Source organism: Solanum verrucosum, unplaced genomic scaffold (assembly GCF_900185275.1).
Source record: "Solanum verrucosum unplaced genomic scaffold, falcon-dt-bn FXZP01000177.1, whole genome shotgun sequence".
Taxonomy (NCBI): domain Eukaryota; kingdom Viridiplantae; phylum Streptophyta; class Magnoliopsida; order Solanales; family Solanaceae; genus Solanum; species Solanum verrucosum.
The window spans coordinates 59,487-83,408 of record NW_026020401.1 but is presented as its reverse complement, the minus strand read 5'-3'; the positions used below and the strand labels follow the sequence as shown (position 1 = coordinate 83,408).

At 33.1% G+C, this 23,922-nt stretch overlaps 2 protein-coding genes across 2 annotated transcripts in view; both read right to left on the bottom strand.

Annotated features, from left to right (window-relative positions):
• Positions 1–4,490: 4,490 nt before the first annotated feature.
• The window catches only part of LOC125839868 (putative wall-associated receptor kinase-like 16), a 36,829-nt gene continuing 17,397 nt past the window's right edge, over positions 4,491–23,922 (bottom strand). Inside the window, exon 4 of the mRNA XM_049518853.1 lies at positions 4,491–5,371. Coding sequence (XP_049374810.1) covers positions 4,491–5,371 — 881 coding nt within the window. The remainder of the gene's footprint in view (positions 5,372–23,922) is intronic.
• Positions 17,180–20,377, bottom strand: LOC125840057 (wall-associated receptor kinase 2-like). Its single transcript, XM_049519044.1, has 3 exons — positions 19,468–20,377; positions 19,179–19,349; positions 17,180–18,312 (listed from the first exon to the last, which is right to left on the bottom strand). Exons 1-3 carry the CDS (start codon positions 20,375–20,377, stop codon positions 17,180–17,182), a joined length of 2,214 nt encoding a protein of 737 aa, XP_049375001.1.

Below are 23,922 nucleotides of genomic sequence, written 5' to 3'. Positions count from 1 at the left end.
ATCGACATGTTCTTTAGATGGCCAGATCCTTGAGATTTCAGTCTCACCTTCCTCTCAGATTTTGGGGAGAATGTGTTCTCACTAGTGTGTACTTAATAAACAGGATACCCTCCACAGTTCTTAAGGGTAAAACTCCTCATAACCTGTTGTATCAAACACTCCCTTCTCTTGATCATATTAGAGTGTTTGGTTGTCTTGCATTTGCTTCTGAGGTAAAGCAGACTGACAAATTTGCGTCAAAAGCTGTTCCAGCTGTGTTTCTTGGTTATTCTAGTCTTCAAAAGGGCTACAAACTTTATAGTTTACATACCAAAACTTTCTTTGTCAGCAAAGATGTTGTGTTTAAAGAATCCATCTTTCCTTTTCAGCATATGAGTCCTTCCAGTTCTCCTCTTTTTCCTGAGCTCCAATTTACATGAGATACTTCTACTTCCACAGACTTACCTTGTACAGAGATCCCTTTGTGTTATCAGGCTCTCACTGAGACTTCTGACTTGTCTTTGAATCCTGGACTCTGAGTCCAGTTCTCCTGTGCCACTTCCTCCACTTCCCATTCCTACACCTAAGTCTGTTGGTCTTAGAAAATCCTCTAGACCAACTAAACCTCCTATATGGACGACTGATTTTATCACTCCTAAGTCTAGGTCTGCTTGTTTATACCCTGTCTCCAACCATGTGTCCTATGATCTTCTCTCTACTTCCTATGATGCTGCATTTACTGCTTACTCCTCTGTCTATGAGCCTACATCATTTACTGAGGCTTCTTCCCATCCTCAATGGGTTGTGGCATGAAGGTTGAAATCAGTGCTTTGGAGGCCAACAACACATAGAGCATTGTTGACCTTCCTCCTGGCAAGCATCCTATTGGTTGTAAATGGGTGTTTAAGGTCAAATATTTGGCCTCAGGAGCTGTTGAGAGGTACAAGGCTAGATTAGTAGCCAAGGGGTTCAGTCAGAAGGAGGGGATAGACTATACTGAAACTTTTTCCCCTGTTGCTAAAATGGTCACAATTAGATCAGTTTTGGTTGTTGCTGCTGCTAAACATTAGCCTATTTTTCAGATGGATGTTCATAATGCTTTCTTATAGGAGATCTCTTACAGGGTGATCTCCTTGAGGATGTATACATGGTGGTTCCATCTGGTTTTACTAAGTTTGAGGAGTCTACTAAAGTCTGTAAGCTTCACAAATCACAGTATGGTCTCAAGCAGGCCCCTAGACAGTGGAATCTGAAGTTAACTGAGGCATTACTTCAGCTTGGGTTTGTTCAGAATCACTATGACTACTCTCTATTCACTAGGCAGACTGGTACTAACCTGGTTGTGGTCCTAGTGTATGTGGATGATCTTCTTGTTACTGGGAGTTGTGATTCCTTGATTGTTCAAACCAGGAATGATCTTCAGCTCAAGTTCAACATGAAGGATCTTGGGGAGTTAACATTCTTTCTTGGCATTGAATTTGCTAGGTCCAAGGAGGGGTATGTTATGAACCAGCGCAAATATGCCTTGGAACTTATTTCTGAGATGGGATTAAGTGGTGCAAAACCAGTTCACACTCCACTAGATCCTAATGTAAGGCTGATTTCCATTGAATATGATTCACATGTGCAAGGTGATTCAGGAATCATATAGGCAGACAAGTCTTTGAAGGATATTGGGAGATATCAAAGGTTAGTAGGGAGATTATTATATCTCACTATGACCAGGATAGACATATCATTTGTTGTTCAAGTTTTGAGTCAATATATGCATGCTTTAAAAGAGTCTCACATGGAAGCAACTCTCAGGGTAGTCAGATATATTAAAACAGCTCCAGGGTTAGGCCTGTTTATGCCTTCACAAAGCTCAGAATTACTAACTACCTACTGTGAGTCAGATTGGGGTACTTGTGTGCAATCAAGGAAATCTATCACAAGCTATCTTGTAAAATTTGGTGATGCTATTATCTCTTGGAAATCGAAGAAACAAGAGACTGTTGCTAGGAGTTCTGCTGAAGCTGCGTTCAGGAGCATGGCATCAGCAGTAGCTGAAATCACATGGCTCATTGGGCTATACAAGGAGTTAGGAGTCAGCATTAAACAACTAGTAGATCTGTTTTGTGACAGCAAAGCTGCAATTCAAATTGCATCTAATCCCATTTTTCATGAAAGAACCAAGCATTTTGATATTGATTGCTACTTTGTTAGAGAAAAGATATTACAACATATGATCAAGACTCAACATGTATCAACAAGGGATCAACTAGCAGACTTACTTACTAAAGGGCTTTGGAAAGCTCCACATCTACACTTAATGTCCAAGCTGGGATTGAAAGACATCTTTCAGCCATCAGCTTGAGGAGGGGTGTTGAGCTAAAGTGTAAAGGGCAAAAGTTAGTTACAAGTTTGTTAATAAGTAGTTACAGAAGTTAGTTATGATTAACTGTGGTTAGGTAACTTAACTAGTCTAGTTAGTTAGTTGATACACACCTTTATATAGTGATGTATAGGTATCATTGTAAACTACTACTGCAGTCATGATGAACTGAATGAAACTTCACTTTTCTCTCTTCTTCTTAGCTTACTGTTTTCTCATTCATTCACCATTGTTGGTGCTTAACAAAAACAAATTGTTTTGATTAAAATTACAATTGCGAATTTCTTCTGAATTTGCGTCAAAAACCAATATCTCAAGGTTAACAATCAATTCAATCACTCTTGTTATGAAAAGTACGTTGAATTCCTCTGATCTGTGTGCGAAACGAGGTATGAGGCATGGAGTTTTCAATTGCGATTCTTGTTTGTGCTGTTTAGTTTATCTCACATCCTATCAATTGCCCTTGCAGCGGCAGTGTTGAACACTAGTTCCTCCTTTCCATGTGTTTATGTTGAGTGACAATGTGATCTTTTCCTGCTTTTGATGCATCCAGGAGCTTATTCGAAGTTTATATCGAGGCCTGTAAGAAAGTTCCTGAAGTTATTAATGGTACGTTGCTTGCATTTCTGAATCAATATGCATATTTTCTTTGTCAGGGATGATAATGAGTTTACACTCAAGGAGCACCTAGAAGTTTTTTAATCCTTTTAGGTCTTGTAATCGTTCCTCAGTCATGGTTAGTACTTATAGGAAGTGTTTGAGATATGTGGTTAACCTCCACATAATTTGCATTTTCCAAAAACATAATTCCAAGTGAAAGCCAAGTGTTAATGGCTCCATGTCTCAATTTTACAAACCTCTAGCACAAACTAAACTAGAGAAACAATTATAATTCCAGACTCCAATTATCCATTATTTGGATGGAAACTTATAAACAAATGCTCACTTCTCTTGAATTTGCTTGTTGATACTTCATTAAAGGTTTTCTTCTGGATTATCTCGAAAAATTGATTGAGTACTTATTTCGTTACCTTGAACAAAATTTATGTCATTTGTACCAACCATAGTTACTGAAACAACAAAATCCAGTTATATTAGAAATACTATAGGTAATGAAAAACATTTTGCCTTTAGCTGTCCAAAAGGGTACATTTCTCAGATGCATGTTCACCTGATATCGGAATGAGCAGTTAGTTGACTTCAGTCAATATTTATTATACTAATGGACAATTTTGGAACAATGAATTCTTTGAATTCTCTAGGCAAGCTCATCTACACTTTTATTCGGAAGGAAACAGGAAGACGTCTTGCTCTTCATTGCTGCCTTGATCCAAACCTCTATTGTAACTTGTAAGTACTACTGCATTCTTATCACTCCTTAGTCTCCCAATTGTTAACAGTAGTAGTAGTAGTAGTATTTACTTGCTGTAGTTAATTCTTTCTAGTAGTTATTTGCAGTTTTCATTCTAGTAGTAGTGTTATTTCTCGATAGTAAATTGCAGTTTCTCATTCCATTAATTAAGAAGTCATGTCCTAGTTTCCAGGGGTAGTTATCTTATAAGTGTTGTATCTAAACTATCTGCTTGTATCAGAAATCTAAGCAGAAAATGATCAAGTTTTTGAGTACTTCAAACTCAAGAGATTGTAGGTTCTCGCTTAATGAACCAACACCATATAGGTCGAAAAAAGAAATCCTCTTTCCAGACCCCTAATTCACTCTTCATAAACTTTTGATATAATCTGTCCTGGGACTTCCTGAAGTGGTGTTTCAAGTTTCTCTAACTATGAAAACTTGAATCCTAAAGAATAGGCGGGACAAATTTGATGAAAGGGAAAAAAAATATATCAAAATATAGCGTTAATTGCCATTACAATTGCTGCTAAAACTTCAATATTTTACGAGAAGAGAATGCACCTTAAATTTGCTGCTAGGACAATGATTTTTTTCCCGAAAACAATTTAATCGGTTTTACTGGCAATAAAAATGGATGCTTATCATCAAAAGGTTCTATATATGATATCTGCAAAAATCTCCAACATTGTATCTTAAAGAAAAATCTAAATTGAGAGGAAAAAGGAAAGGAGTCTACATAACATCAACTTGGACTGTATGTAGGATGCATTGTGTGAGAACTATCTAAATTGGGGGTATGGAGTCTAAGTGAACTGCGTAAAGATCTGATAATTCATCCTGATTATTATCTCTCTGTCCATGTTGATTAAACGAAGAGATTCCAGTAAACGTCCTCAAACCTTCAAGTTCAATAGCCACTTCCTTCATTGTAGGCCTATCTTCTCCTTGCAAGTGAAGACAGTTCTTCACCAGCTCAGCCATCTTTTGAAGTTGCTCAAAATTCCCTTCTTGCAAAACACGACGATCAAGAATTTGAAATAAGCGATTCTTATTCATGGATGAAGCAAAATAATCAGCCAAATTCTTTTGCTCATCGTTTCCATCTCTAATTACAGGTTTCAACCCTGTCAAAAGTTCTGCCAGAAGTACTCCAAAGCTGTAAACATCACTTTTCTCAGTCAGTTGACTTGTACGAAAATATTCAGGATCCAAGTACCCTGATGTCCCTAGAACTGATGTAGCCACATGTGACTGATCCAGAGGAATTAACTTTGAAGCCCCAAAGTCTGCCACTTTAGCTGTGTAAACATTATCTAACAATATGTTGGCAGACTTAACATCCCTATGAATTATAGGCATGGACGCAAATGAGTGAAGGTAAGCAAGTGTAGTGGCTATCTCTACTGCAATTCTCAAACGGTTTTGCCAAGTTAACCAACCCGCTCCACGTTGGTCGTGAATGTGCTCGTAAAGAGTTCCTTCAGAGACATACTCATAAACCAGTAAAGGAACTTCATCTTCCAAACAACACCCAACAAATCTTACCACGTTTCGATGGTTGATTTGAGTAAGAATGACCACTTCATTGATAAATTGGTCTATTTGACTCTCGTCCACAATTCTAGATTTCTTAATGGCAACTATGCGAGTGTCACGTAGCACACCTTTATATACAATCCCATTCCCACCACGACCAAGAATTCTATCATTGGCATAATTGTTTGTAGCTTTCTTGAGCTCCTCAGCTGTAAATATTCTTGTAGCTTCCACACCGCCCTCGTTAGTGGAGATTCTCTGTTTCAATAATAAACCACCATTTTGTTGGAAGAACTTCTCTCTGACTCTAATCAATTTTCTTTTCTTGATGCTGAAATAGAGCCAGGTTATCCCAACCACTAAGGAGATAAAGCCGATTCCAATACCTGAATAATTAGTGGAATTTAACTTTCATAGCTTCAAACATATTATGTATAATTCAAACATAGTCCGGATTTCAGAAGAAAAAGAGTTGAGTTTGATCTTGGTCTTAGACCATAATCATCAGTATAAATACCAAAATTTGGAGTTCTTTTAATTCTCTATAAGAAATACGGGGAAGCAAAAGTAATACGAGAAACATGTAAATCTCAAAGTTTGATTAAATAAAGAAACAAGTTTGCAAAAATTGTTTGAAATATATATAACTCCTAGCTCCCCACTCCAGTAATTCTCTAGCACAGAAAATAATATTCTGTGATAATTTTTTTAGTCATCCTAAAAGAAGAATGACATTTTACATATTCCAAAATAATTTAACTTTAGACTTATAATTTTACCCCTAATGAGATTATTTATAGCTACACAGATGTTTCTAGATAATTTGAACCACAATTTTTCTTTTTTTTTTAAAAAAAATCCTTTACTAAACAGTATGCCCAGTCAAATAACTATCACATAAATGGATATTTGTGGTTATGAAAGTTTTCCAAGATATATACCTACAGAGAACTTGATCCATGGGAACTCTTGATCATAGTCGGGAGGAATACAACCACGACCATCCTTTTTGCCATCATCAGTATATCCATTGGGGCAAGAACAATAGAAACTCCCCAGGATGTTTGTGCAGTTCTTTTCACACGAATTGGTGCTTGGATCAGCACATTCATCAATATCTGGAAAAAACAAATAAATAGAACACCATTATATCAAAGCTTGTGATTTGATCAAATGGAGCATAAAGCTGCTTTCATTGGGAAATGGTCCTATAAAAATACCTTGGCATCCTTGATTGAGATAAGGATTGCCATGATAGCCTGTATTACAGCTGCAGCGGTAGCCACCAAGACCAGTATCGGAATCAATGCAGTAGCTATTTTCACTGCAAGCATAATTCTCGATTTTCAGAGCTTGAGTGCAAGTAAGACTCCCGATGGCCCAATCCAGCACAATGGGGACACTATCCTTAATCCTCTCATAAAAATAATCAACAGTTAGATCACCACCTAGATCTGGCAAGCCCTGGAAATGAAAGCTATCTGCCTCGCCCAGAAATGCATACCCACATGAATTAAACGACCAAACATCGGTATGGTTTTCTGTGCTAGACATGGTTGTGTTATAGGATTTCAACCCCTTGGGTATCTGTTTCTGGCAGCAGCCTTTTCCAATACACTCTCCTTCTATCACATCCCCTCTGCTTGTACAGCTGACATTGCAGCCATACTCAAAGTTATTAGGCCCTGTGATGGAAGCATAGTCATCGCAACCAACTACAGTAAGCCTGTTCAGCGCAGAGAAACTATAGGGACCAGATTCTAAAAGTGTGGTCCAACCGAGTGATTCATCGATCACAGCTCCACTGGAGTTGTAACATCTCCAACCGAATGAATTGGAGATGCGGAATTCAGCATCGGAGATGTCGTACACCACAATGTTTTCTCCTAGGATGAGTTTCTGAGAACCATCATCAGATGTGTTACAGTCGAGCTCAAACCTCACATTAAAGGCGCAATCTGAGCCAATACCGAATGGGTATGGAACCGTAACGTTTCCACACTGCTTAGCGCATCCTGGTTTTGTGACTATGGCACCTTTAGAGATGGTGTAAGTTGTATTAGTGTTGGTTTGGGCCGTGGTTACTGCCAATGTTACCACACTGGCAAAAAAACAAGCAAGCAAAACCATTTGTTTTGGGTGCATGAATTGACTTTCCAAGATGATGCAAATTCTAATCCGAGTAACAACTCAAAATTTTCATATGTTAATAAGGGTCACTCGCAGGAATACTCTATTTTGGACTCTTCTCTAATTTTTGCAATAAAGAAAGGTTATTGAAAGAAACTACGCACCAACCGTATTTCTAGGAATCTGGTTACTAGAGTTGTATTAAAACAAAAAGTAAATAACACTTAATTAATTAGAAAATTTTCTTGCTCAAGGGAATAAAAAACCACGACCTACACCTCGTAGGATTTCACCAAACTTCACTAACTTTAAAGAACAACTTTAGATTACAACTCTATATTCAAAGGGACTAACTCTAGTACCCCACCTCAACAGTTCAATCAAAGTGTTCAATGATTAACTATAATTGAATACTCTACCCTCCAAGAAGCCAAACCCACTTCTTGTTACAATTCTCTCTAACGATTAACTATTACAGTTTTCTCTACTCTCCAATAAGTCAAACCTACTTCTTGTTACAATTATCTCTAACGATTAAGTATAACCATTTTCTCTACTCACCAAGAAGTCAATCCCATTTCTTGTTATAACTCTCACAAATTCTCTTCAAGAAGTCAAACCCACTTCTTGTTACAATTTTCACAAATTCTCTTCAAGAAGTCAAACACACTCCTTGTTTTTCAATCTTGGAACTATTACAACTCAATGATAAACCTAGAACAAATTAACAAAGACTAATAACCCTAGACTTTAATTGATCAGACTTCAACATTCAACAGTTCAGACTCGACCACAACTCATGAACCTGGTTCCAGTGTTGTTGTGACGAAGCCTTGCAGTTTTGCTCCAATGGCTATTGCTCTCAAGATGATGACTTTCGTGAATATGCAATAGGTGCGACTTTCAATGATCTTCATGTCATATATTTATATTGGAGATTTGTCATGCCCTAGTGTATCACAGACTAGGACTTTTAATTCACATAGAACTTGTTGTCTTCCTAAAAGGAAATCCTTTCTTAAAAGGAAACTTTGACTAATTTCCTTCTTTAAAAGAAGTTTCATCCTGTAATGAAACTTTGACTCCCCTTTGGACTTAATACTCTTTATTTCTTTATTTTTTTCCCTTCTTTCCTTCTTTGCTCCTTTGTTGCAGCTATTTCTTTTTTTCTTTTTCACTCCTTTATTTTTGCACTTTATTAGTTTCTTTCTTTACCGCAATCTCTCATATTTGTACAAACTGGTTGCATTCACGTCTGGGGACCTGGTTCACCTGATAAGTACATATAAGAAAACAAGTAGTGAACCATGCTCACTTTATCAATCATCAAAACTGTGTATATGTTCTCCTACTTCCCAATAGGTTTAAAATACCTTGATATTGAAAAAAAAAAAGAATCGCAACGCAAAAGGAATTTATGAGGCACAAGTTATGCTTTACAAGATAAAAGATTTGTAAAACACAAGTTTTATCTTTAAGATAAAAAAGAATCTCAAGATATAAGTTCGTTTTCAGAACTCATAAAGTTCTCTATGTTAGGACTTGCCTTTAATTTTCTACCTTATTTGGATTCTACTATAATTGTGTTTTAATTCAAAAAAAATTCTTGATGGAACATAACTTTCTATAAATCTATATTTTTTCTTAGAGAAGAAGTCTTGAACTACTATAAATAGAAAATCTTTTATTTTCATATAGGGATAAGGCATAAGTATCCCCCTAAACTATGACCGAAATTCCAGAGACACACCTAAACATAACAAGGTCCTGTTACGCCCTTGAATTCATTTTTTTCGTATTTTTGTGCACCTTTTGTGATGACGTGGCACCTTCAACCACCCAAGTTGGTTGTGTTTGTACATACTCGCTCGTCACGTGTGTAATTTCTTTTAATTAAAAATTAATATATTTTTTTAAAAAAATTAAAATATTTCTTATTTTTTTAAAAAATTAAATTTTGAATTTGTTAAAAATATTTTTATTTTATTTATCTTGTATTTAAATTAAGTTAATACATATTTTTTACCTTGTATCGAAACTTTCTTTTTACCTACATTCATTATTTTTTCTAATGATTTTATTTTCTTTGTCTTTCATTTTGATTTGATTTCAAATTTAATTCAAAATGTCTTGTATTTAAAATAAGTTAATTTTGAATGGATATCAAAATAAGTGAAGAAAAATCAACTAAAAAATTAAAAAATTAAAGGACACTTTTAAATTATTTTTAAAAAATAATTAAAAGTGAAAAGATAATAAATTAATTAAAAAAATGTTTAAAGTGAAAAGAAATTAAAATAAATATTTAACAAAGAAAGAAATAAAAATAATTATATATATATAAGTTTTAATATCAATAAATATGTGTACTAACTAATTATAAAGTTACCAATCAAAAAATGACATGTGTCCAATTTGTGCACTCATCACTTGCCTTCAAGATGTCATGTCAGCGTTTGTGGTGTATTTATTTCATTTTAAATTAGTTTAGGGGGTAATATGACTCTAGTTAAGTTTATGTGTGTCTCTGAGATTTTGATCATAATCTAGGAGGTACTTGTGTCTTATCCCTTTCATCTATGAGAACACAATAACTGCTATGTTGTCCTTTAGAGTTAAAAAATATGTTTTTTTTTGGGAGGGAGGGGGAAATTATTTTCTCGATAGTTTTATGCTTCTTTTACAATATTAAGCCTTCTTCGTATTGGTCAATTGACCAAGATGTAATAAGTTCTCTGTCCTCTTTAGTGTTTTTCTTTTGTTGTTCGCCGTTAAAGGTTTATAATAAGTTCTCTGTCCTCTTTAGTGTTTTTTTTTTAATTGTTCGCCGTTAAAGGTTTGTTATGCTTAGATTTTGTATGATGCCATGTTATTCTAACAAGTGGTATCAGCACCAACGGTTGAGTGAGGTCGAAGATTGATCCAAATCAAATTGCAACCAATTTGATGATTATGAAGAGTTTTTTTTTTTTATCAAAACAAATAAGTCTGAAATACTACATGCGGAGATGAAATTTTAACTTAACAATCCTATTGTTCCATCTTTAAAAGCAAAATCAATTTTCAACTCATGCTTACTAGTGCATGGACTCCAATTAATTTCAACTCCTACTAACAGTTAACAAAGTTCAATTTTCAAGTCATGCTTATTTTTAAGGAAAAATTACTTAACTACACAACATTTCTTTCCATATTCTCTAAAATTTCTTACCATTTCAAAATATTACAAAAATCACTATTTTCCTATTCTTCTCTCCTTTTCGGGATACATCACTAAAAAATAATAACATTCACGGAGAATTTGGTTTAAGAGAAGATTATTCTCTCGATAGGTTTTAAGATTTCTTTTATAAGTAGATCAATTGACCAAGATATACCAAGTCTTATGTTCTTTTTTGATTTTTTCTTTTATTATTCGATTTATTACTATTAAAGATTTATAATTGTTAGCTTTCACACACTTATTTTGATTCAAAAGCTCTAAACTTTGATTTGATAAGGCAAACGTTTTCTAACTTATGTATAACGAATTAGATATTACACAACTTATAATTAAAGATACTTTAACCCACAAAATTTTATTCAATGAGAAACATGAGGGGGGGAAAAATTAAAAACACACCCCAAAATAAAGATAATTTGTGCAAAAACTTGTACTCCCTCCGTCCCATTTTATATGTCACATTTTTACTTTGCACTTGCATTAAGAAATGATATAACTTTACTCTTCTACCCTTATTTAATATTTTCTTAAGTCAACTTTATTAATAAATGACAAGATTAATTAACTATTCTACCAAGGATATAATAGGCCAAATATGGTAATTTATACATAAATTTTATAAAATGACAAGTATTGTGATCCAACTATTTATAGAAAGGGATGACATATAAAATGGGACGGAGGGAGTATTGATTAATGCAAAAAGCTAAAGACGGTTGGGGTCAATCATGCCTAAAATTTAATTTGTAAGGTAAATGATTGTCTTTAAGCCCCGTCAATAATTCGGGGACGAAACTAATAGTTGTCGTCAAGTTTAAAAATGAAACTAACAACCTCATTTTAATTTTATTTTTAAAATATTATTTATTACTTGTCTTTTTTTTTTGGTAACTTGTAGAAATCCACTTAGTAGCTAACTTTTTTAGAATTAAATACCCAGTTAGTAGGTCATCTTTGGACGAAGTCAATAGCCTTGTTTTGTTGCATTTTAAGTTCATTTGTTGAAACACTTTGAATAGGTAAAACTCTTATTACCCGTTGAAGAAGAAACTTTCTTAAATTGTTAATTGACACATATACATTAAAATATTTTTTTAGATGCAATTATTAGTGACAATTACATTTTAACATTCTTTTGTAAAAGTCATTAAAACTTATAGTGATATTGAGTTCAATGACAATTAATTAATACCAATAATATTTTATTATTCTTTATTAATATACATATTTATTGCCACTAAAAGTTAGTTTTATCATAGTAACATTTGTTTGCCAAGTCTATGTCAATTGTCACTGAAAGTAATTTAGCTTGTCAATGTTTCAATCAACCACAAGATTTATGCGTATTACAACAAAATTGTCAACTATAACATTTGATTGCTTTATCATGACGGATTCAAACAAATGAATAATAATAAATAAATATAAATATCCAAGAAAGGTGAAATACTTAAATTACACCAATATATATAATCCAAGTTGATATTTTGAAAAATTTCAATCTTAGCACTCAAAGATTTTAAAAAAGAAAGATAAACTCGTAGGTAAAACCCAACAAAGACAATAATTTTAATAACGTAATAATCTATTTTTGTGTGCACACAATTATACTGCTTAATAAAATTTAAAATTGTAATTGGATGTTCTTTGCTAGAGATACATAATTTAATATTAATAAAACTACCCATTTGATCTTGAAATGTGATGAGATAAGACTGGTTCAACATGGGCCATGCACGCTTCATAATGATAAAGGTTTATTAGATTTTTGTTAACCACTATATGCTTTAAAAATAATTTATTTGATTTGGAGCTCAAATTTCAACTTCAATTAATGTTTATTTATGATATTTGAACACATTTTCAATTTTAATTTAATATTTTGATTTTAAATTTCAAATCCTACTAAAAGGTAGGATTTTGATTTCAAGTATATGATTTTAGTTTTTTTCAAAATTTAAAACTTGGCTGGTAAATTTATATTTTACAAAAAAAGAAGATCCATAATTTTAAGTTTTGTAAAAAGAGAGGGATTGTTCGTATCATTTGAAAGGTTATATTGGCAATTAGTTGGTTATATACTATATTGGATCATTAAATCTTTGTAAAATTATGTGTATTTGGAAGCTTATAATATCATTTAATCACAAGTATTTGTTTAGATAAAATTATGAAGATATGAGATTTGTTAATATGCTGTCTTACGAGATTCTGATACTTATTTATAAATTATAATTTGCTTAATATCAACCTGTAATTATTTACCATCTTCTTAACTCAATTTATTTGAATTACCTAAAATGACCCTTCAACCCTATTTTTTCCCAAAAAAATGGCCTGTTGCGTTGTCTTCTTCCTCTTTCTTCGTCATCTTCCGTTGCTGCTTCGTCCTTCTTCTTCTTCATCTTCTTTTTCTAATCGTTTTGAACAAATTATATATCAAAAAATTCAAAACATCGAGAGAATTTCACATTTAAAATTGGGATTGTTTAGAGAAGATTTTGAGATGGGCGGAATTAAACAGTTAGTGTATATTTCATGCATAATCAATGTATACTTAGTTAAACTATATTCAACTTTAATGTATACTTCATGTACATTTAAACTATATTCAACTTTTTGAGTGTATCATAATGCATGTTGAGTGTATAACTCATGAATAAATAAGTTATATTTAGTTTTTTGAGTATAACATAATGTATAGTCATGGTATACTTTACATGACTTTTGGATTATTATTTTTTATGTAAAATAAAACATGATCATATTTATTGTAAACTAATTACTTTATTAGTTGTATATATTTGAAACTTTGGGGGTCCTAATTTAAGATACAGATACGTAAAGACCTACTCTGTAATAAGGAGAAAAATATGGGACAAAAATAGTCATATCCTAATTTAAGGTGTATACGTATATTTAAATTTTAGATACTTATTTTAGGTCATGTTCAGTGTATTCAAAGGATTTTGATGTAGATAATACACATGAAGTTGATTGCATATCTAATTGATATATATATCATGAATTTTGATGAGTTTTGAGCTAAAACCATCCCTAAATGTTTAGTTCAATACAACAATCAAATTCAATGGGCGGTGAATGCTTTAGCAGCATTTTCTAAAGACCATTTATGTAACCTATACCAAGAGTTATGAACAAACTTCAGTCCATTAGGCTAAAGCTGTCTGTTCCATAATATTTGTCTTTTCATACTACACATCTACACTTTTTTTAATTAATCAGGTTAATAAGATTAGCAAAAATTACAGAATCAGAGGGGACATGGCAACCTAACCTCCAAACACAAAAAGAGCGCATACAGTGAAGTTAATACTCCTAAGTCCTAAGACTAAAAGTTCAGGCATATTAAAGTGCTATAAACCTAGACAAACATAGATGTAACCAGAACCTTTAGCCTAAACATACTGGTATCTACAAAAGTAGGAGAGTCACGAGGGCTTGTAGCACCAAGAATAGTTTTTTGCTCGCTTCAAAAGGAGGGGAACTGCATCTTATCCATTTTAAGGGGGCTAATAGCCTCCTTAGGAAGGTCTTGTTTATGAAGGAAGATTTTATCTTCTTGAATGTGGTGGCATGCTTCGTAAGAGCATCTGCAACTCCATTACTTTCTTTATAACAAAGACTAATCATGACATTCTTCTGTTGAATATCATCGATTATATATTGCAGTCTCCAAGAGGGTCTAGTCACCCCTCTGATCATGTTGTAACGATCATCGAGCCTAATTCCATTCCAATGTTCCTGATGTTTTCGTCACAACACTATGAAATTCCTATTAAGGTAGCATAGGCTTCACTAAAGTTGTGAGCAGGGTACACAAAGGCCATGACTAGTCCCATTTCTATTTCTAAACAATTCTGCCAGCCCCTTCCTTGTTTTGGTCTTTCATAAAGCTCCCATCAGTGTTCAATATCCAAGCATCATCACTAGGTTTGTGCCAGCAAACCATAGTAATTTTTAGCTATATGACACTTGCTTCCAGTTCCAATGTTGGTCCATCCTGCTAAACATTTTTTGCATCAATTCTTTGACCTGAAAGAGAATTTGGTGGCAAATGATATTTGTGTTGACCTGCTTGTGCTCAAATCTCATAGTACATCTCGCTTTCCAGATTTCACAACACACAATGATGGGAGTAAAGACTTATATATGTACAACATTTTTGGGCTGTAAGGTCCTCCATGATCAAGCATGTTCTTCATGTTTCGGTCAGTCAGTTGCAACATATGCAATTATCTGTTTCTAGTGATCTACAATTTTTTTTCTGGTTATCACGTAATATATAAAGAGAATATAAAGGAAACAAGATATAATCAAAATTTATGTCAAACAACTAATATAAATATAGAGTGTACATCATGCTAAACATAATCCTGAACTCCGAAGAATCTGACATGAAATTTTAGGTTTCTGATTCCCAAAAGTCATCTAACGCTTTACTCTGTGACGTAAAGTGATAAGAAATACAGTACTGAGAAAATTGTGCGCTGTGAAGTCTGTTGATGTTCTATAGTTGTTTACTTGAACTTTTTGCCTGTTCACTCAATGCATTGTGAAATAAGTGAATCTGCAATTACGATGGTGAAAGATTTTAAGATTCAGATTCGAATGTTGATCGATTACAGCTTTGATTGCCGTGAATGATGTGTTTTCGCAGTAACATATTCATTTGATTAAAATTCCAATAGCTCAATACTTCTGAATCTGCAGTGAACTCTAGATTCTTTTGGTAGATCCAGATAACAAACCTATATCTCAAGGTCAACAATCTATTCAATTTGTGTTGGGTTCGAAAGGGTGATTAGGACATCATGCGGATGCTTACAATTTGCAAATCATATAGTTGATAAATCAGCTAACAAAAAAACTTATACTAAAAATCAAAATATTATTATATCAAAACTAATATAAAGAAAAACATTGAAACTTTAGAGAGAATAAATCTCCCCATAAACAACACTCTTAAACGACAACATTGTGGATGCAATTGTTATCGTGTTAGAAGAAACAAACCTATATTTATAGAGTCCTAAAACTTTTCCTACTAGAAAAGAACTAGCTACTCCAAAACTTTTCCTAAAAGGAAAGAATAAACCAAATATGAAAAAATATTATATTTTCCTTTCAGGAAAAGTAAAAACATTTATGGTAATATTTTGTCTTTTCTTTAAGAAAAAATAAATCTTAAATTCTGGTAAGAAAATCAGGGCAAAACCCTAACAAATCTCTCCTTTTGGCTGAATTTTCTTGACAAAACTTGATCTGTCTTCTTCATATGCTTGATAATCTTGTTCTTCACAAAATCTTCATATATCACTGCTGCTTACCATGATTTAAAAATTGATATGAGTTAAAAAATTGGAGCCCTGTGTTAAAAGTTATAAGCAGGGTTGAAAGTGGAGCTCATGCGTTAAAAGTAAGATGCATGAGTTAAAAGTGGAGCTTATGCGTTAAAAGTAAGATGCATGAGTTAAAAGTGAAGCTCATGCGTTAAAAGTGAGATGCACGAGTTAAAAGTGGAGCCCCAACATTAAAAATTGTTGGGGTTGAAAGTTGGAGCCCATGTATTAAAGCAAAGATGAGTTGAAAATTGATTTTGTTTTTAAGGATGAAGTAGCAGGATATTGTTGGAAATATATTTGAATTTTTTTTTTCTCCACATGTAGTAGCAAAAAAAAATCTTCATTATTATCAAATTTGTTGCAAATTGATTTGAAACCACTTGAACCTTTCTTCAATCTTGTTGAACCATTGGATCATTGAATCATGTGCTCTGATACCACTTGTTGGGTTCGAAAGGGTGATTAGGACGTCATGCGGAAGCTTACAATTTGCAAATCATATAGTTGATAAATCAGCTAACAAAAAAATTTATACTAAAAATCAAAATATTATTATATCAAAACTAATATAAAGAAAAACATTGAAACTTTAGAGAGAATAAATCTCCTCGTAAACAAGACTCTTAAACGACTACATTGTGGATGCAATTGTTATTGTGTTAGAAGAAACAAACCTATATTTATAGAGTTCTAAAACATTTCCTACTAGAAAATAACTAGCTACTCCAAAACCTTTTCCTAAAAGGAAAAAATAAACCAAATATAGAAAAATATTTTATTTTCCTTTCAGGAAAAGTAAAAACATTTATGGTAATGTTTTGTCTTTTCTTTAAGAAAAAATAAATCTTAAATTCTGATAAGAAAATCAGGGCAAAACCCTAACAATTTGTACATGTGCCAAACAAATTAAAATATTTCTTGCCCTTTGCAGTGGAAGTGTTGAACACGATATTTAAGGAAAAAAAAGGAAGACTTTGAAACTTGGCGTGAGACAATCCTTAAATTTGTTGCTAGGAGGGTGATATTTTTCCTGACAATTTAATCGAGTTTACTGGCAATAAAAATGGACGTTTATCATCAAAAGGTCATATATATGATATCTGCTAAAATTCCAACAATCCAAATACATAACATAACATCAACTTGAAAGGAAAAAGGAAAGAAGTGTACATAACATCAACTTGGAAAATATGTAGGATGCATTATGTGAGAATTGTCTAATTTGGGGGTATGGAGTCTATTGGAACTGTGTAAGTAACTGGTTCATCCTGATCATTATCTCCCTGCCTATGTTGATTAAACGAAGAGATCCCAGTTAACTTCCTCAAACCTTCAAGTTCAATAGCCACTTCCTTCATTGTAGGCCTTTCTTCTCCAAGCGGCAGAAGACAGTTCTTCACCAGCTCAGCCATCTTTTGGAGATGCTCGAGATTCTCTTCTTGCAAAACACGATCAAGAATTTGAAATAAGCAATTGTTATTCACAGATGAAACAAAATAATCAGCCAAATTCTTTTGCACATTGTTTCTGTCTTTAAATATAGATTTCAACCCTGTCAAAAGTTCTGCCAGAACTACTCCAAAGCTGTAGACATCACTTTTCTCAGTCAGTTGACTTGTGCGAAAATATTCAGGATCCAAGTACCCTGTTGTCCCTAGAACCAAAGTAGCCACACTTGTTTGATCCAAAGGAATTAATCTTGAAGCTCCAAAATCTGCCACTTTAGCTGTGTAAACATTATCTATCAATATATTGGCAGACTTGACATCCCTATGAATTATAGGCATGGACGCAAATGAATGAAGATAAGCAAGTGTAGTGGCTATCTCTGCTGCAATTCTCAAACGGTTTTGCCAAGTTAACCAACCCGCTCCACGTTGGTTGTGAATGTGCTCGAAAAGATTTCCTTCAGAGACATACTCATAAACCAATAAAGGAACTTCATCTTCCAAACAACATCCAAAGAGTCTTACCACGTTTCGATGGTTGATTTGAGTTAGAATGACTACCTCATTGATAAATTGGTCTATTTGACTCTCGTCCACAATTCTAGATTTTTTAATGGCAACTATGCGAGTATCATCTAGCACACCTTTATACACAATCCCATTGCCGCCACGACCAAGAATTCTATCATCGGCATAATTGTTTGTAGCTTTCTTGAGCTCCTCAGCTGTAAAAATTTTTGTTTCTTCCACACCGTTTTCTTTAGAAGACATTCTGTGTTTCAATAATAAACCACCATTTTGTTGGAAGAACTTCTCTCTGCCTTTAACCAATTTTCTTTTATTGATGATGAAATAGAGCCAGGTTACCCCAACCACTAGGCAGATAAAGCCGATTCCAATACCTGAATAATCAGTTATCAGTGGAATAACACTTTTATAGTCACAAACACATTATGTAATATTCAAACGTAGTTCGGATTTCAGAAGAAAAGGAATTGAGTTTGATCTTGGTCTTATACCATAGTCATCCATATAAATACCAAAATTTGGAGTTCTTTTAATTAAGAGAAAATGCATAATTACCCCCAACTTATGTCTGAAATCTCAGAGACACACTTATACTATACTAAGATCCTATTACCCCACGAAGTTTGGTTAAATAAAGAAGGGAAAATGCATAATTACCCCCCCAACCTATGCCCGAAATCCCAGAGACACACCTAACCTTTACTAAGGTCTTATTACCCCCCTGAACTTAATTTATCTATAATATTCTACCCCTTTTCGGCCTACGTGGCACTATCCTTGAAAAAATTGTCAACATGTGCTGGGCCCACAAGATAGTGCCACGTAGGCCAAAAAGGGGTAGAATATTACATATAAAATAAGTTCGGGGGTAATAGAACCTTAGTAAAGGTTAGGTGTGTCTCTGGAATTTCGGGCATAGGTTGGGGGGGTACTTATGCATTTTCCCAATAAAGAAATAAGTTTGCAAAAATAGTTTGAAATATAACTCCAAGCTCCCCACTCCAGTCATTTCTAGCACAGAAAACAATAATTCTCGGTGATAACTTTTTTTAGTTATCCTAAATGAAGACTGACGTATTATATATTCAAAAATAATTTAACTTTAAATTTATCATTTTACCCTTAATGAGATTATTTAAAGCTACACAAATGTAATATTTTGGACCACGATTTTTTTGGTCATCAAACAGCATCACGTTAAATGGATATTTGTGGTTATGAAAGTTTTCCAAGATATTACCTAGAGACAACTTGATCCATGGGAACTGATTATTGGGAGGAATACAACTACGACCATCCTTGCTGCCATCATCGGTATATCCATCAGGGCAAGAACAATACAAACTCCCTGGGGTGTTTGTGCAGATCTTTTCACACGTATTGGTGCTTGGATCAGCACATTCATCAATATCTGAAAAAAAAAACAAATAAATAGAACACCGTTATATCAAAGCTTGTGATAAGTTGATCAAATGGAGCATAAAATAGCTTTCATTGGGAAATGGTCCTATATATATATATATATATACCTTGGCAGCCTTGATTGAGATAAGGATTGCCATGATAACCTGTATTACAGCTGCAGCGGTAGCCACCAAGACCAGTATCCGAATCAACACACTCGCTATTTTTACTGCAAGCATAATCCTCTCTTTTCAGAGCTTGCGCGCAAGTAAGATTCCCGATAGCCCAGTCCAGCACAATGGGAACAGTGTCTTTTAACCTCTCATAAAAAATATCAACAGTATAATCATCACCTAGATCTGGCAAGCCCCGGAAATGGAAGCTATCTGCCTCGCCCAGAAACGCATACCCACATAAATTGAAGGACAAAACATCGGTATGGTTTCTTGTGCTAGACATGGTTGTGCCATAGTATTTCAAGCCCTTGGGTATCTGTTTCTGGCAGCAGCCTTTTCCCATACACTCTCCTCCATTCATCACATCCTCTTTGCTTGTACAGCTAGCATTGCAGCCATACTCAAAGTTGTTAGGCCCCAAGATGGAACCGTAGTCATCGCAACCAACTACAGTAAACTTGTTCAGCGCAGAGAAACTATACGGACTTGATTCTGAAAATACGATGGAAACCTTTGACTCATTGGGTTCGGTGGAGTTGTAACATCTCCAACCGTAGTCACAGGAGACGCGCAATTCAGCATCCAAGATGCCGTACACATCAATATTGTGCTTTCTTATGAAGACTCTCTGAGAACCATTAATATAAATATCACAGTCGATTTCAAACTCCGAATTATAAGCACAACCTGAGCCAATACCAAATGGGTAAGGAACCGTTACATTCCCACACTGCTTAGGGCATCCTGGTTTTGTGACATTGGCACCTTTAGTGATGGTGGAAGTTTTATTAGTGATGGTTTGGGCCATGGTTAATGTCAATGTTACCACACAGATATAAAAACAAGCAAGCAAAACCATTTGTTTTGGGTGGTGCATCATTTTGATTTTTCAAGATGATACAAATTGTAGTGCGAGTAACAACTCAAAATTTTCATCTATTAATAAGGGTCAATCGAACGAATATCCTATTCTTCAATACGTCATATATTTTATTTGCTACTCTTAAGATACTAAAATTGATTCGGCGCACTGATTTAAATGCCCTCTCGTTTTTCTTCTTCTTGTTTTTTTTTTCGTTTTTATTTGAGAAGTTTAATAATAAGGTAGTGGCTAGTTTCGAACTTGCGACCTCATGATGCAAAGTGAAATTCAAAAATCATCACCGTGCAAAGCAAACTTTATCTATTGAAGTCATTTAATTCATATATATTCGTTAGTACATTAGTTTTATATATTTATGTTTAACAAAGTTATCACATGAATCGATATTGGGTGACATGCTTTAACTAATGTACATTAGTCGTCGTTGAGGGTGCACATGTTGTCTTTAACTTATGGATTCGCCTATGATCTTAAGAAGTTCAAAAGCCACAAGTTATGCCTTATAAAATAAAAAAGTTGCAAGACATAAGGTCAGTTTCAGAATTCATGAAGTTGTGTCTCTTAGTTCTCTATGTTAGGGGTTTCCTTGAACTTTCTACTTTATTTGGATTCTATCATAACCGATTAACCGTGTTTTAATTCAAAAAGAACTTTCGATGGAACAAAACAACCTATATCTATCTTTTTTATTTAGAGAAAAGTCTTGAACTTTTATAAATAATTTTTTTTTATTCTCATAAAAGAACACAATGCTTCCACGATGTAGTTTTTTTAAGGTTAAAAAGTTGTGTGTTTTTAGGAGGGAGGGGGATAATTATTTTCTCGGTAGTTTCATACTTTTCTTTAACAATATAAAGCTTTTCACGTGTAGGTCAATTGACCAAAGATATGATAGGTTTTATGTCGTTTTTAGTGTTTTTCTTTTATTGTCGTTAAAGGTTTGCAATTGTTAGATTTCGTATGATGCCATATTATTTGATTTCAACAAGTGATATCAGAGTCAACAATCGAGCAAAGTTGAAAACTAGTTCAAATGAAGTTGCAATTAATTTGACGATAATAGAGAATTTATTTTATCAAAACAAATAAGTCTGAAATACTATACATGGAGATGGAACTTTAACTATTTTTCTAATTATTCTATTGTTTCATCTTTAAAAACAAAATCAATTTTCAACTCTTGTTTACTAGTGCATGGACTCTAACTAATTTTAACTCCTAGTAATTGTTAACGTTTGAGCTCTAACATTCAACCCATGCTTATTTTAACGCATGAACTCTATTTTCAACTCCGCTCATTTTCTAATACTATTAACTTGTGCTTACATTTAACGCATAGAGCTCCAATTCTTAACTCATATCAGCTTTTAATCATGATAAGCATAGTGATATATGAAGATTATGTGAAAAACAAAGATCGTGATTATTTTATCAGAAAAATCAGGCTAAAGGGAAATTTGTTGGAATTTGCATTGAATTTTCTACCTTATTTCGATTCTACCACAATTATAATTTAATTCATAAATATTTCCTTGATACAAAAACTTTTCTTCGTGAAAAAGAACTCTTTTATATCTATCATTTTCTTGAAAAAAAGTTTCTAACTTTTATAAATAGAAGATCTAGATCTCATAGTAGGCATTCACGAAGAGTTTTGGTTTAGGGAGAGATGATTCCCTCGATTGCTTTTAATTTTTATGTTTTCTTTTATAAGTAGGTCAATTGACCAAGATATATCAAGTTTTATGTCCTTTTAGTTTTTTTTTTTTATTGTTCGATTCATTGTTGATAAAGATTTATAATTGTTAGCTTTTGCGTTCTATTATTTTAATCAACTTATATCTTACGAATAAGATACTACACAACTCATAACTAAAAATACTTTGACCTACAATTTTTTATTAAATGAGAAACATGAGAAAAAATTAAAATCGTTGATTTTAATAAACGAAAAAAAATAAAAATCACTTCAAAATAAAGACCGTATTTGCAAAAACTTACTATATTAATTAATTCAAAGAGCTAACGACAATTGGGATCAATCATGCCTAACTAAGAACCCGGTTCATAATGAATCATGCCTTAAATATTAGATCAAGTTGGGACGACCCTTAATATAGCTCTATTCCTGTGAGTAGGGGTGTACAAAATCGAACCGAAAACCGAACCAAATCGTAAATCGAGTCAAACCAAAAAAAAAAACCCGACTATATTTGGGTTGGGTTGGTTTTAACCAAAAAAATCCAACCCGAGACCAAATGAACCCGACATTATACATGAAATTTTAAAATTTTATTTTATACATAAAAATACTTACTTTGATATAATTTTAAAATATTTCTTATATTGTTTCATAGTTTTTATCTTTTAATATATTATTTCAAGTTTAAAACTTAGAATTCGGAATGGTCCAATAAAGATTATAGTTCATAAATGTTGATAATTATAATAAAACTTAAATCAAATTAATACTAATGCAAAAAGAAAATCAATTCAACACTAAGAATGACAATAATATTGAATATTTGTTCTTTAGTTTTACATTGGTTTAGACAATTAAAATACATAATCTAATTTTAATTTTCCTTAAATATTTAGTAATGTAACTAATACTTATTAAACTTATTTTAGCATGATTTAGTACTTTTAAATTATGATCATTTTCATTATGACTTTGCAATATTTATTTTATATGATGATTTCATTATTATTTTTTATTGAATATTTTAGTGTCATCAGTACTCATCTCATATTTTGTGTTATTTTCTTAAGAAATACCTTAGATAATTGTATTTTGATTGGACTAAAGAAATATTTGGAGCACAAGTTAATTATATGTTTGTATGCAAACTTTACCGAAAAAATCCAAAAATCTGAAAAAATCCAAGGTTTATTAGTTTGGTTTGATTTATAAATTTAAAAATTCGACACAATGGTTTGGTTTGGTATTTGAAAAATCCAAACCAACCCGATCAAGGTTGAAAAACCCGAAAAAATCCGAATTTTATTAGTTTGGTTTGATTTATAAATTTAAATTTTTTACACAAATAATTTGATTTGATATTTGAAAAACCCGAACCAACCCGGTTATGTGCACCCCTACCTGTGAGGATAAGTAGATATGAAACCAATTAAAGCCACAAATTTTCTCTAGTCTTGCTAGTTTTTCATCTTGTAATGCACAAGTACTTTTTTTCTGGTGTTTAATATTCGTTTTGGAATTCAACGAATACATAATCATGTCGAATAGAGGCTTGTTTAGGGATAATGATGAATTCATAATCTTCACAAAGGGTGCTTAAAAAATAAAATTGTGACGTATGGAGTTTGAACATGAAACATCAAGATAAATTTTAAACTCCTAAATCAATGAGTCAATCTCTAGTAGTCATACCTGGGCTAGGATTCGAAATCAAAACCTCTAATGAAGAAATTAAAGGAATAGCCTCATCCACTTCACTACGTCCGTTGGTAATATGCCCACGTACTCTAATTGGACCATACTTAAATTTAGTGTTGTT

Excerpts from the sequence above, each read along its gene's own strand:
- LOC125840057 (XM_049519044.1), bottom strand. The coding sequence starts at position 20,377 with ATGGTTTTGCTTGCTTGTTTTTATATCTGTGTGGTAACATTGACATTA. Across the intron at positions 19,350-19,467 it reads TCTCAATCAAGGCTGCCAAG|ATATTGATGAATGTGCTGAT; the intron begins GTATATATATAT and ends TTTTTTTTTCAG. Across the intron at positions 18,313-19,178 it reads ATGGATCAAGTTGTCTCTAG|GTATTGGAATCGGCTTTATC; the intron begins GTAATATCTTGG and ends CTGATTATTCAG.